This window comes from Onychostoma macrolepis, chromosome 17, assembly GCF_012432095.1.
Source record: "Onychostoma macrolepis isolate SWU-2019 chromosome 17, ASM1243209v1, whole genome shotgun sequence".
Classification (NCBI taxonomy): domain Eukaryota; kingdom Metazoa; phylum Chordata; class Actinopteri; order Cypriniformes; family Cyprinidae; genus Onychostoma; species Onychostoma macrolepis.
Genome location: NC_081171.1, coordinates 4,715,019 through 4,729,156, shown reverse-complemented (window position 1 = coordinate 4,729,156; position 14,138 = coordinate 4,715,019). Strand labels below are relative to the sequence as shown.

The window sequence follows — 14,138 nt, the reverse complement described above, 5'->3', positions numbered from 1 at the left end:
CTATATATTCACAATTGACATTTATATATTCAGGCTTATAACTATATATTCAGATCTTTATATAATTATTTCCAGTTCCTCATAGTGTATATATGTATGTGTGTGTATATATAAATATAAATAATGTGTGTGTGTGTGTGTGTGTGTGTGTGTGTATGTATGTATGTATGTATGTATGTATGTATAATATAATGTGTGTGTGTGTGTGCATATATACATAGTATACATACAGGGTACATATATATTTATATAATATAATATATTTGTATATTTTGTATATATATTTTTTTATTATTAATGTATTTATTTCAGCCTTTTGCCAATATTCAAAATATATGTCCATATTTAAAACATTTTTTTCTTATCAGGAACCATCATTTCAACTGAACATATAAAATACCGAAAGATACAAATATTTAGATAATATTTAGATAGATATGTAAATATAATTGAACTGTCTATATCAGATAATCCATTATTTCAAATAGATTTTGCTGCATTTTATATCTATCAGCTCCAATGCTGTTTTTCTACTTAAGTTTAAATCACACTGTAAGTAAGTAACAACCAAGCATGCAGCAACAAATAGCATGACCACTGTTGTCTGATTCACAAACTCCTATGAACCAGTTCTTTTAAATAATTGATCAAAAAGACTCACAAATGCACCAGCTATGTGAATCTGTTACTGACTTATTAACTGGATGTTTATATGACACAGATTTTGTTGTAATAAATAGTATTTTAATTAAAAGAACATTGAAATTTGGTACATAAAATAGATTTGTTTAATATGCATGTATGCATACTAAACAACAACTGCAAGAAACACTGGCTCATACAAACATAGCAGCTGTGATTCATTTCATAGTGACCCAATTATCAGACCCACTAACGCTGTATATGTTCATTTAGTGTAGAATCTCATTGCTTTGAGTTAAATTACTCCTGTTTCATCACGAGGGAAAATTGCCTGTTAAGTTTAATCATATATTTTATTGCAGTCGGTTTCAGAATTAGGTGTTTGTAATGTGTGTAATTGCACAGATTACAAAATAAACAATTATCTGGAGTAAATGCATGAAATGACATGTAGATGAACATGGCAAACTCATCATAAGAAATGCATTACACCCACATACTCTTCCCAGGATGCTGCAAAGAAATAATTTATGTGTCCTTAATAAACACCCCACGGCTTTATTCTCTGATGTTTATAGTGTGGTATAAATGTGTCTGTGGCAGGTGTTGAACGAGGCGGTGGGGGCGATGATGTACCACACCATCACTCTGACCAGAGAAGATCTGGAGAAATTTAAAGCCCTCCGAATCATAATCCGCATCGGTAGTGGCTATGACAATATCGACATTAAAGCAGCTGGAGAGATGGGTAAGAAGTTTTTCCTGGTCACAATTTTTGGTCTTAAAGGGATAGATCACCCAAAAAGTGCATGGTCTGTCATCATTAACCCTCAAGTTGTTCCAAACCTGTATGAGTTTCTTTCTTCTGTTGAGCACAAAAGAAGATATTCTGAAGAATGTTGGTAACCAAACAGTTGCTTGTAGCCATTGACTTCCAAAGTATTTTTTTCATACCATGGAAGTCAATGGCTACCGTCAACTGTTTGGTTACCAGCATTCTACAGAATAACTACTACTACTATTAATAAGCATTACATTTATAGTACATTCTAATACTTATCTATTCATTGTTACACCTTTAGAAATTATAATGCATTCAAACACATGATCAGCTGCACATGTAACAAGGAATTAGCAAATATTGTAATGCAAAGAAATGTTTTGGAAGTTTGCATAATAATAATAATAATAATAACAACAGCAACAACAATAACAATAATATAAACCAGTAACACTTTATTTAAAGCATTTATATATAATGCATTATGAAAGTCTTATGCCTTGTAATGCACATTATGATGTTACCACATGCATTTCAATGTATGAATACTGATATAATGCATGAGACAATGTATTATACATAAAATAAAAATCTCATCTAAAAATCAGGTTGTTTTAGCAGCTTTCTGGACAATAAAATACCCCTAATTAATGACCGTGTGAAAGGCCATAGCAAATAAAATGTTGAATGTATAAATGTGTATTTTACTTCTGAAGATGCTCTCCTCACAGAAACACGCTACTGAAATCAAATTCTGCTTAGTTGAGAAACCAGGTTTAATCTTTGTTCAGAAATACAAAGTACTCTGCATGTAGTGAAGAAAAGTTGGATGTTTGAAAGTTTGAAAACAGAGACAGAAGGAGGTACAGGAGAGCTAATTGTACCTCTGGGACAGACAGTTTATTTGGTTAGAATAAAAGGAGAAATATTACAGATACAGTTCAATACAGGTCAAATCCATGAATGGAGAGAAGATGGGATCAGGGGTTACTTGACTATCAGCGTTTATAGACCATCTGAGGCCATTTGAATGTGGTTTATAGAGTGTTCTGGTATGAAAAGGTTCATATTTACATGTTGCATAACATTTGTGCATGTCTGCAGGTATTGCAGTGTGTAATATTCCATCAGCTGCTGTGGAGGAGACGGCAGACTCGACGCTTTGCCACATCCTGAACCTGTACCGGAGGAACACCTGGTTGTACCAGGCCATGCGTGAGGGCACACGGGTCCAGAGCGTGGAGCAGATCAGAGAGGTGGCGTCAGGGGCCGCCCGCATCAGAGGAGAAACACTCGGACTTATTGGCTTTGGTGAGGAACAGAAATACTGAAACAATTATGCAGATTATTATTATGCGAAGGTGTTGTTTTTATTAACTAAAACTATTAAAAAATGTTTTTGTTAAATTAAATAATGTATAAAATATAAATATGATTACATAACTTAAAAATAAAAAAAACTTAAATGAAAATATTCCTGCCTTGGCAACTAACTGAAATAAGTTTTATTTGACTAAAAAAATAAAAATAAATTAAAGCTAGAAGAAATACTTAAAAACGTGAAAAATAGCAACAAAAAAAACCTACTAAAATTACTGAAATAAAGTATATTAAAATATAAAAATTTAAGTCAAAATATGAATAAATAAATAACACTATATTGACAGTTATGCAGTCGTAGTAAGCATGAAATAAGTGCTATGTAATAATAATGCTTGTTAATGTCATTTAATGAAAATGATTGCTATTATTTAACTAATTATTAGTTATCATAATCATACAATCAAACTAATTATTATTTATTAATTATTAATATATACACAAATACATTTTGTAAAGCTGATTTAGTTATATTTATGTTTGAATGAACATGAACTCATTTGATGTTTTTGTAACAGCAAAATCATCATAACTATGAAATAGTGCAGATTAAATTATAGGAATTATGTAGAGATCAAAACATGCACGAATATCTTCACATGTTAATAATTATATAAAGGCACAATTTATCGCTGTCTGTAAGACTGATTTCAAGTATTTAAGAAAAATTCATTTAAGTGCTCAATTTTGACCGATGTTACAGAAATACTGCAGGAATAATTCAAATAAATGATGTCATCATCTAATCAGGTCACTCATGTCAAATTTCAGTCATTGTTAGTGGTGACAGTGGAGGTTTCCAAGTTCCAAAAAGGACAAAAAAGCACCATTGTTGTCTGTATAATTTATATATGCCATCCTAAAGTCATGTCTGCTGGATGGGTTTGTGTGTTTACATGTTTATGCATATTTGTCTCATAGGCCGATCGGGACAAGCTGTGGCTGTTCGAGCAAAAGCGTTTGGCTTCAATGTGATCTTTTATGACCCATACTTGCAAGACGGTTTAGAGCGATCGCTGGGCGTCCAGAGAGTTTACACCTTACAGGACCTCCTGTACCAGAGCGACTGTGTGTCTCTCCACTGCAACCTAAACGAACACAATCACCACCTCATCAACGACTTCACCATCAAACAGGTACATTACACACAAACGGCCCAAGAATCCCATCCGACGATCATGAGCGCCATCTAGTGGCTGTGGCGTGAACATGACTGTGAAATATGATGTATGATGTTTTGTTAGATGCGACAGGGAGCATTTCTAGTCAACACAGCACGAGGGGGTCTGGTGGATGAAAAAGCCCTGGCTCAGGCTCTCAAAGAGGGCAGGATACGGGGGGCAGCCCTGGACGTTCACGAGTCTGAACCCTTCAGGTAACATTTGGAATGACATACCACTTGTAATGTCCACTTTATCTTAGGATATTGGATGCAACTCTAAACTTTTCTTCAGCTGCACCCAAATTTGCATGCTATTAGTTCTATATAATATGTGAAATTAGGATTAGTGCATCCTAGATATTATAGTACATTGAAAATGGTCTATTGTTTCTGGTGGATTTTCAAAATGTGCATCCGTGAATGCTCTTTGGGCTAATATGTTACCCACAACCCCCTGCACTACAGAATAAAAAGAGTTTGTGACAATATTCTTTACAGATATTTTCAGCTGTACAAAATAGAATTTCTAGCTAATGCTTACTTTTCAGCTCTGGCATTGTAATTTTCTTGAACGTTTGATATGGTTGCACAACATGTGTATTTATTTTTGAATGCATTTTATTTATTTATTTTTAAACCTGGGTTAAATTGCTTCTGCTTTATTTATTGTATTATTCTCACCTTTATAATTCTTACTCTCATTTGATGAACGTTACTTTTATTATTATTAAAAATGTTAGTATTAGTATTAAAGGTGCACTAAGTGATTTTTGCCAAACGATATTGATATTTGAAAGCACCAAAACAAACACGCCCATAGCCCAAAAGGACCTCGCCCCTATTTTGATATCTCCGCTCCACACATACGTACACAACCCTGGCATAATGATGATCGCAGAAACAAGCGATGACGACACACAAGCATATTTAAACAAAAGCCAACACAGATAAGTTGTGTGAAACAATGCAAAATCAACATTACTCACCAATCAAGAAGAAACAACGCAACCTCGGCATCCGAATCGAGCCCTTCCCGCTCTTTGAGTTCTCTCCACTGCTGGAAAGCTGCTCTGATATTTACACGGGTCCTATCTCTTGCCTGATCATAAGCTTCTTTTTAATGTTTTGTTCCTCCGATATTTTCCTCTTTTTTTTTTTTTTAATCTTCCAGTTCTCTCTATCGATAGTCGATCTGCTAGTATCCATCCTGTACACTCAAATTGAGTGCTCTCTTCTCTCTATCAGTATAAGACACGCCCTCTTACTGCTGATTGGCTGCAAGTGTGTTTTCGGACATGGTCCGACACTGCGGTCAAAAGCGTTTTTCAAAAATTACTTATGCTCCTTTATTAATATTAGTGTTCAAAATGAATAGATTTTAATATCAAAATGTATTAATCCAAAGTTGAGTAATTGTTCATAAGGTAATGAATTTAGCTACATGGTAATACTTTTTTTCTTTCTTTTTTTGAAAGAAATTTGTATTTTTATTTAGCAAGGACACAATTAATTGATCAAAAGATGTTTATAATGTTACAAAAACAAATCTGTTTCAAATAAATGCTGTTCTTTTGAACTTTCTATTTATCAACCAGTCCTGGAATTTTGTCACTGTTTAAGATATTTAGATGAAAATAAGAAATGTTTCTTGAGCAACAAATCAGCATATTAGAAAGATTTCTGAAGGATCATGTGGCACTGAAGACTGGAGTAATGATGCTGAAAAATCAACTTTGCATCACAGGAATAAATTACATTTCAATATATATTACAATAGAAAACAGTTGGTTTAAATTGTAATATGTCACAATATTACTGTTTTTACAGTATTTTTAATCAAATAAATGTAGCTGTAATGAGCATAAGAGACTTTTTTTCAAAAACATTAACAAAATCTTACTGACGGTAGTGTATGCAGGGGCGGACTTAACCAATAAGCGAAGTAAGCGGCCGCTTAGGGCCCCGGGGAATCAGGGGCCCCCATTTGATATTGGCGAAACATATTTAAAGCGTTGAGCACTGTAGCCGTTCACAGACATGTGCGCTGATTTCTTGAACGCAGTGACCAGAAGTGTTTAAGTTAGAATCCACTTACCGATCAAAATGCCGAGTTTTTGTCAAGTGCTGAGTTCTGCAAGGTCGGGGATCATCTCATTATAACAAAGTGTAGATACGATGTAAATAAGAGATTCATTGTGCAGTGTAGAGCTTATTAACGGAACGTCGTGAGATCGCAATGAATTGAAGTGAGAGACAGCTATAATGATTATGAGGGAGCGCTCTTTGCGCGCATGCTAGGCTGTCTGACTGTCTCAGAACAGAGATATTCACCTCAGTAAAGAAAGTATTGTGTTTCAAGTCACAATTTTATTTATCTTGATGTTTCAAAATGACTCTCTTGTGTGCTGCTTCTAGGCGCGAACTGTCACAAGACTTTTCGTATAAATGCACGAATGCAATGACTGGAGATTTTCCTTAATAATAGGTTTCATTTTCGATTTGTTTCTCGGCAAAGCCTAAAGTATGCCTTCAGAACACTTGGAATATATAATTAATTGCCTGGGATAATTTTATGTTTGTAAAAAGATTGGAAAGGTTTACAATTTATTAAATGGACAAGTGCAAGTTTTTTGTTGGTTTTTTTGGATAATGTCTTCATTTGTAATCTCAAAAAATAAAGTAGCCAAATTTGGCTTTAGAACAGCATCAGGTTGACAAATTACTGGTTGTGACGATACAAATAAACTATAAACTAGAGCGAGCAAGCAAAATGAGGGTTATAAACACTTGGAATATGGAATGAGTTGCATGGGATAGTTTTATGTTTATAAAAGATTGAAAATTTTTGCAATTTATTAAATGGACAAGTGCACGCATTTTTCTTTTATTTATTGATAATGTCTTCCTTTTGTGATCCGGGAAAAAAAAAAAAAGGTAGCCTAATTTGGCTTTAGAACAGCAGCAAGTTGACTAATTACTGGTTGTGAAGGGATAAATAAACTAAAAACTTGAGCGAGTGAGCAAAATAGGGGTTAAGCATAAAAGGACACATAGTTATTGTATGGGGGCCCCATACCTGGAAATTGCTTAGGGCCCCCAAATCGCTAAGTCCACCCCTGAGTGTATGTACGTGACCAGTGATGTTTAATTTATGGTAAAATTATGAAAAATTATAGTCTAATTCTGTCTTCCTCATCCTCTGGTTTCTCTCAGTTTTTCTCAGGGTCCTCTGAAGGACGCGCCAAATCTGATCTGCACCCCTCACACGGCGTGGTACAGTGAGCAGGCCTCACTAGAGATGAGAGAGGCAGCGGCCACTGAGATCCGCAGGGCCATCACTGGTAAAAAACAAAAAATTAAAACACTCATCGACTTCATTTGTTATGTTTGTTATTTGCATACTACATAGTAATTATCAATGGTTTGCATGCTTAATTATGGTTAATTGCATGGTATGTGAACTGTGAAGTGTGGGAGACCTAATTTATATCTCTTTCTCTCACTTCTCTATCACATAAATATTTAAACTTTCACTTTTACCTCAAACATTAATATTTTGCTGCCTAGCAAGCACACGTATTTCCTTCAGAGAATGTAAATCTAGTTCTTTTTATAAACTCTGTCTCTCTTTCCTCTAAGCATCTGTCCTATTGTACATCAGTCATCATGTCCCGGGTTTGTTCTGGTTTTCAGGTCGTATTCCAGACAGTCTCAGAAACTGTGTCAACAAAGAGTTTTTTGTGACTACGGCGCCGTGGGGGGTGATGGAGCAGCAGCAGGTACATCCGGAGCTCAACGGCGGAGCCTACAGGTGACAAAAGAGAGTTTAAACATGCCCAGAACGCCATCTATTATTTCATACATCACCTCATTCACCATACTAACCCTTATTCTATCCATCCTTGAGTTTGTTACCATCTCAAACACCTTCTTTTCTAGGATTGACAATCTAGAATTGGTTCCTATTTAGATTTTCAATGCATTCAGTTCTGTTAGTCTTTCAGTCCTTAAAATAATGTTAATGTAATAATCCTTTTTTTTTAAATTATTTTCTTAAGTAATTTATTTTTAATTATAATTAATATTTTTAATTAATTTTTATTAGTTTATAATATTAGTATTAGTATTAGTATTTATAATATTAATAATATACTAAATACTAACATAATGCTAAAACTATATATACACTGTAGTAATAGCATGTGATATTAATATAGAAATAATTTTCTTGAATAGTTTATTTTAAGTGGTATAATACTAGACAGTAATAGTTGAATAAATGGTATAATAAATATTACTTGCTATTAAATAATAGTATTTTAATTATAGTATTTATTAAAATTGTTTATTAAATAATGATAATAAATATTAATAGTAAATAGTGTAATAAATGGTATGATACAAAAATATGTATCATATCATTTATTACACTATTACTATTAATATTATCATTATTAATAATATTTTAAAATGTATCATACCATTTATTACACTATTTACTATTAATATTTATTATCATTATTTAATAAACAATTTTAATAAATTCATAATAAATTTTAATAAAAACATACTCTGATTTTTTCAACACCATTTATTATTAAATAAAATAATACATTTTCATACCATTAAATAAACTATTACAATTTACTATTACCCTTTAATATTATACTACTTACTATACCATTTTGTATAGTAAGTAGTATAATATTAAAGGGTAATAGTACATTGTAATAGTTTATTTAATGGTATGAAAATGTATTATTTTATTTAATAATAATGGTGTTGGAAAAAATCAGAGTATGTTACAAAATACTGATTTATTTTTTTTATTATTATTATTTTAGTCATAGAAAAAGTGAATAACAGCCACAAAAGTACTAAATCAATTAAATTGATAATAAACCTGGAAAATCAAATTAAATTTTAATCAAAACCAGAATGAATCCCAGTTCCTTTCCCCACTGGACAGAAGATCGCTCCTTCCTCGCTGTGAGATGAAATACTTAACAAACTCATTGATTCTCCTGAATGAGCAGCTAAGCAGTACAGCGGCAAACACGCTTCATTAGTTCATCCCTGTGTAGTGAGTGTTATCCCTCCAGATCAGCGTATGCAAATAGACTCAGTCGAGACCGCTGTCTGTCCCTGTGGCACACATAAATTAACTTCCACAGAATCACCTCTAGATTTACCCGCTATGACCCTTCTGAACATTTCCCTGAACTAACACCTCATTTATATGCATTTAACTCTCCAAGCCACACACACACAAACCGGCCCGATTGTGTTGCTCAGTCTGATTGCTTCTCTCGCTCAGCAGAGTGGCCCAGCCGCTACCAGCCATTTCTCCTGGCGGCCTGCAAGACAAAATGTATACCTAAACAATGACAGGTAAATACTTACAGCGTGCTGAAACACAGAGATTAAGACACTGTCCAAAAAAAGACTTGATGATCAAAATAGTGATGTCTGAAACATCAAGGATATCCTCACTTTGATTTGTCACCTTTTATTATTACATTTCTCATTCTCATAGAACATGCACACATCATGTGATGCCTGCTAATTGGTTTCTCATTAATTCTACTATCATACTACTATCTTGTTACCTCATGTATTTAGCTGTGTTGTTTGCATTTGTTGTGTTAATTTAGACTGCCACTTTTTTGAGAATTTGAGAAAAATTGAGAATTCAGTAAATGTACCCGATGAATCAAGAAATCAAGAAAGACATCAATAAAGAAATACATGATGATAATAATGTGAACGTAATGAGTAAAAGTTATCCATTAATTTTTAGAAATATAGAATTTTTGCGGAAGTAATCAGTTTCTACATTGATATATTGATTTCTTTGTCATATTTAACATGCAGAATTGTAAGTAAAAAAATTACTTATAATTAAAAAAAACAAAAAATCTGTTTATAGACTTGACACAAATATATTCACTTTTTGATGTTTTTAAACTGTATTAAATGAAGGATTCTTTAATTTTAGCCATTTAAGATAAATAAAATTGAAGTCTCTTCTGCTCAAAAAATACAATAAAAAAACGGTAATATTGTGAAATATTATTTAAATTTAAAATAACTGTTTTCTATTTGATTATATGTAAAATATAATTTATTCCTGTGATCAAAGCTGAATTTTCTGCATCATTACTCCAGTCTTCAGTGTCACATGATCCTTCAGAAATTATTCTAATATGCTGATTTGCTGCTCAAGAAACATTTACCCCCGGTTTCACAAACAAGGCTTAAGCCTAGTCCTGGGGCCTGTTCCATAAAACAAGTTTACCAAATAAACCAGGCTTATTTCAGTAATTCTAACTTATTTTCACTTGATTTGGTTTCTGAAAGCAAAATTACCATAGCTCAAGCTCAGTCACTGTGGCAACTTATGCTGGCAAACTAACCTGGTCCGGAGCAGGCTAACTGTCAGGCTAAGCTGAGCTCCTCTAACACTGACCAATGGGAACGCATTGATATTACCACTGACTCTCTCACATACAATTAGTTGACTTTATTATTAGTCCAAAAATAAAAGTAGCCTATACAGAAAATACACCTTAAATAATCAAATAAATAAAAAATAGGCTACAACCAACTGTATTTAATATATTGTTGCCAAAATAGGCTAATGACATTTTAACATAGTTGCTACTTGCACATTTAGTTGATCAGAAGTTTCTAGCCATGCAGCCTTTCTCTCTGAATTTATGACAGCTGCACCTTTTATGGTTATTAGAACATAAAACATTGCAATCTAAAATGGCTCTTTAAAGCATTAAAAACACTAAATCAAAAGTTAAAATCACTGAATTAAAAATTAAATAAATAATAGAAATCAGACTACATTTTAACTGATAAGAGGAACACACATTTAACTCATTTGAGCTAGTATGGCTGTATTAGCCAGCTTACATTTGATTTACAGTTACTGCTATCATAAAAATACACTTATAAGTAGGATTGAAATTATATGTCACATTTAATGTCCAACAACAAATATTTGAGCAGAATGTATATTGTATTCTGAATTCTTGCGCTATTATTCTATTCTGCTCCGTCTGTGTTGCGCGCATGTGCTCAGCAGCGCTCGTTCGCTCACTAAGCCTCGCCCACTCCTGACAGCAAAATGGATATATTTGCATTACTTTCTAACATTTACAGATGAAAAATATACCTCTGACTTGTCAGTTATACACTGAGGAAAACATAACGTCTCAAATGCATTAAACAACACAAATATTCGCTGTTTGCCATGGTGGATCGATTTGATCCATGATCGACATTAAGGGCTGCTTAAGAATAAGCGTGCACATCAAATTATCCTGACTCACTGAACCTGGCTCGAATTAGTGAGATTGCGTGAACTTAAATTGTCGCTTATGAAACCGCTTTAGTCCCGATTGATTTGTTAGGCTATTTCAAGTCAGGTTTTGGACTTTAATCCCCACTTTTCTTAGCGTCTTTTATGGAACAGGCCCCAGGACTAAAATGTAAGTCTGAGCTGTTTCAACTGAAAGAAACTTGCACTGACTGATCTTAAAACATATCAGTGCCTATGTTTTGTCTTTAGATGCACACCAGTAATGTTTTTTTCTGAGGCACGTTTATAAAAATGACTTAAATGTCCTAATTGAACAATGGCCTAATCCTGGCTTAGTCTAAGCCCTGCCTGTGAAACTGGGCCTTATTGTTATTATCTATGTTGAAAACAGTTGTGCTGCTTAATAGATAGGATAATAATAATAGGATACATTTTTTTGAAGATCATTTGATGAATAGACAGTTAAATTGTTTTGTTCATTATTTGAAATCTTTTATAACATTATAAAACGTCTTTGTCACTTTTGATCAATTTAATCCCTTTTTGCTGGTCCCAAGCTTTTGAGCAGTAGAGAAATATAGCAGTGATTTTGTTTTTGTCTGCAAAATTAATTTTAAGCATTAAAGCTAAAGTTTTGAGATCAAATTATTTTTTTTAAAGAAACATGAGAAACTTTCAATCAAATGTGGTCAAACTTTTGCTAGAGTATAAATTAAAAAAAATATTTCTCAGCCAAAGTGAAGTTTTTAAGTGTATAATCATGTGGTAAAGGGCGGCGCATAAAGCAGGCGACCTCATTATACCTCTCTTTCCTCTGTATTTTCCCAGGTTTCCTCCTGGTGTGGTGGGTGTGTCTCCTGGTGGCATGGGTGGACAGATAGAGGGCATGATGCCCGGCGGGGTGCCTAGTGCCCATCCCCTGCCGCTGGGCACCCAGCCCAGCCTCGCCCCGTCCCCCACCCAGCTCCTCAAACACAACGACCATAGAGAACACCTCGCCAAGTCATAACCACCTGACCACTGACCGACAGTCATTCAGCAAATCAAAGAGACTAAGAGACAGTGAATGGGTGAACAAGCAATCAGCTGCCGCTAGCTGCACCGGAGACATGCTTCACGGACGTCTCTCCACCGTCTTGTTTTCAGTTTCAGTGTTTTTCCATTCATTTCCGTTTTAACCCAGGTTGTTTCTGTTGTTCTTGTGAGGGGAGGACATCATTTCCACCTGTTTTTGAAACAGGTGGGCGGTGCTTTCTTTGTCGGGGGCGTGGCATGACAAAGGCCACACCTCTTTCCTCATGCACCACTTACAGAGTTCGAAACGTTGACAGTTATCAGATGCCATGCACTTCTTCCTCTTCGCCTTGTTTGGGCCCCTAAACAAAACTCATAACAGTTTCTTTCTTTACATCCACAGAATTAGTGCTTGTCCTTGTTTGAATGTTAAAAGTGCTTGATAATGAAAAAAATATATATACAGTGTATCTATTAAGAGAACAGAGAGGTAAAGGCGGTTCTTGGGCAAAAATGAAGATTAATTATTAGCTTTTTTCCAACATTTTGCATAGCTGACCTCTTGTTTACAGAATTGCACAAATTCAACAAGCACCAGCTCAGAAACGAGTCCTCTTTAAGACCCAAGAGCACACTATTTTACTGATATATCCATTCGTTTCGGTTCAAAATGAGTTTGCAGGATTTAAAATACAAACTGCGTCAGGTTTTAAGATGTCAGTTTCCAAAAACTTCAATTTGGATTTGAGTGAACGTCACCGTGAGGGACATAATTTTGATTTTGCGTTTGCTTTCAAAAAATAAATAAATAAATAAATAGATGGCAGCTCACACAGAAAAGGGACTGGAGTGAAAAACCGCCCCTGTCTCAGGAAGAACATTTACCGGTTACTCCGAAACACACGACAGCCCCGTCTAAATATTCGCTCCTTCCCGTCAGCCTACCCGAGGTATTTTTTATAGATCTGACATCCAGTGCGTTTTTGGTGTTGAATGTATGGCAGTTAAATTAGATTTGTATTGTCTAGTTTAATGTTTTTGTAACCATACTTTCCTGTGATCCTCTCCCGGTTCCTTTTCATTTTGGGTTCTTTATGTGGAAGCGCACTGTTCGGAGCTCATTGTGTTGTTTATATGCAATATTCTGAGGTCCTCGGCCAACTCCAGTCAGGTTGGTTCTGGAACTGTAGGTTTGGTTTTTAGTGTGAGTATTTGTATTTGTTTATTGTACCGAGGTGAACATTTAGCATACAGTACAGTTCAAATAAAAAATACCATTCTGACTTTCTATACTGTGCTTGTGTGTTTGTCTTGCTTTACACACACATTTATGAAGGTCTGGCAGGATTTGCAGTATGCAATGACCTTCAAATGACCCCTGCACGCGTCAGGACGCCACAAGGGGTCGCTGTGGATCTGGATTTCTAGGTTTTTTATGCACTGATAATGTTCACTCATATTTATGTGCATACTTTTGGTAAAATAAAAAAAAGAGAAACTAGTCTTTTACAAAAAAAAAAAATGAGAACATTTAAAAATAAATAAACAAATCACGCTTATGCATTTTGGGGGGTTTCAAGATTACAAAAATATCTATATATTTATGATAATATATTTTATTTATTTATTTGTGTATGTATGTGTGTTTTAAGGCTAGTTTCTGTCCGTCTTTACCAAAAATAAACCCTATCATTGCATTAGATACAACATGTCAAAGCCAGCGGCATCTGCGAAGACAATTTCAGAGCTTCTCTCTAAAAACTTTGAACAATTATTTATAAATCATTGATAACCTAATACATTTATTCCTGTAGTGTCATTTTATA

General features: G+C 34.2%; 1 protein-coding gene across 9 annotated transcripts in view; it reads left to right on the top strand.

Moving 5' to 3' along the window:
- ctbp2a (C-terminal binding protein 2a) overlaps positions 1-13,600 on the top strand; it is a 54,633-nt gene extending 41,033 nt beyond the window's left edge. For 7 of the 9 annotated variants that reach the window (XM_058748871.1, XM_058748872.1, XM_058748870.1 and 4 more), the window contains 7 exons: positions 1,246-1,390; positions 2,528-2,734; positions 3,725-3,939; positions 4,048-4,178; positions 7,179-7,306; positions 7,659-7,776; positions 12,127-13,600. In XM_058748871.1, the coding sequence (XP_058604854.1) occupies positions 1,246-1,390; positions 2,528-2,734; positions 3,725-3,939; positions 4,048-4,178; positions 7,179-7,306; positions 7,659-7,776; positions 12,127-12,307 (1,125 nt within the window). In that variant the 3' untranslated portion in view covers positions 12,308-13,600. Of the gene's footprint in view, positions 1-1,245; positions 1,391-2,527; positions 2,735-3,724; positions 3,940-4,047; positions 4,179-7,178; positions 7,307-7,658; positions 7,777-9,282; positions 9,357-12,126 lie in introns of all 9 variants that reach the window. The other 2 variants (XM_058748868.1, XM_058748869.1) reach the window with 2 other exon arrangements.
- Positions 13,601-14,138: the final 538 nt, after the last annotated feature.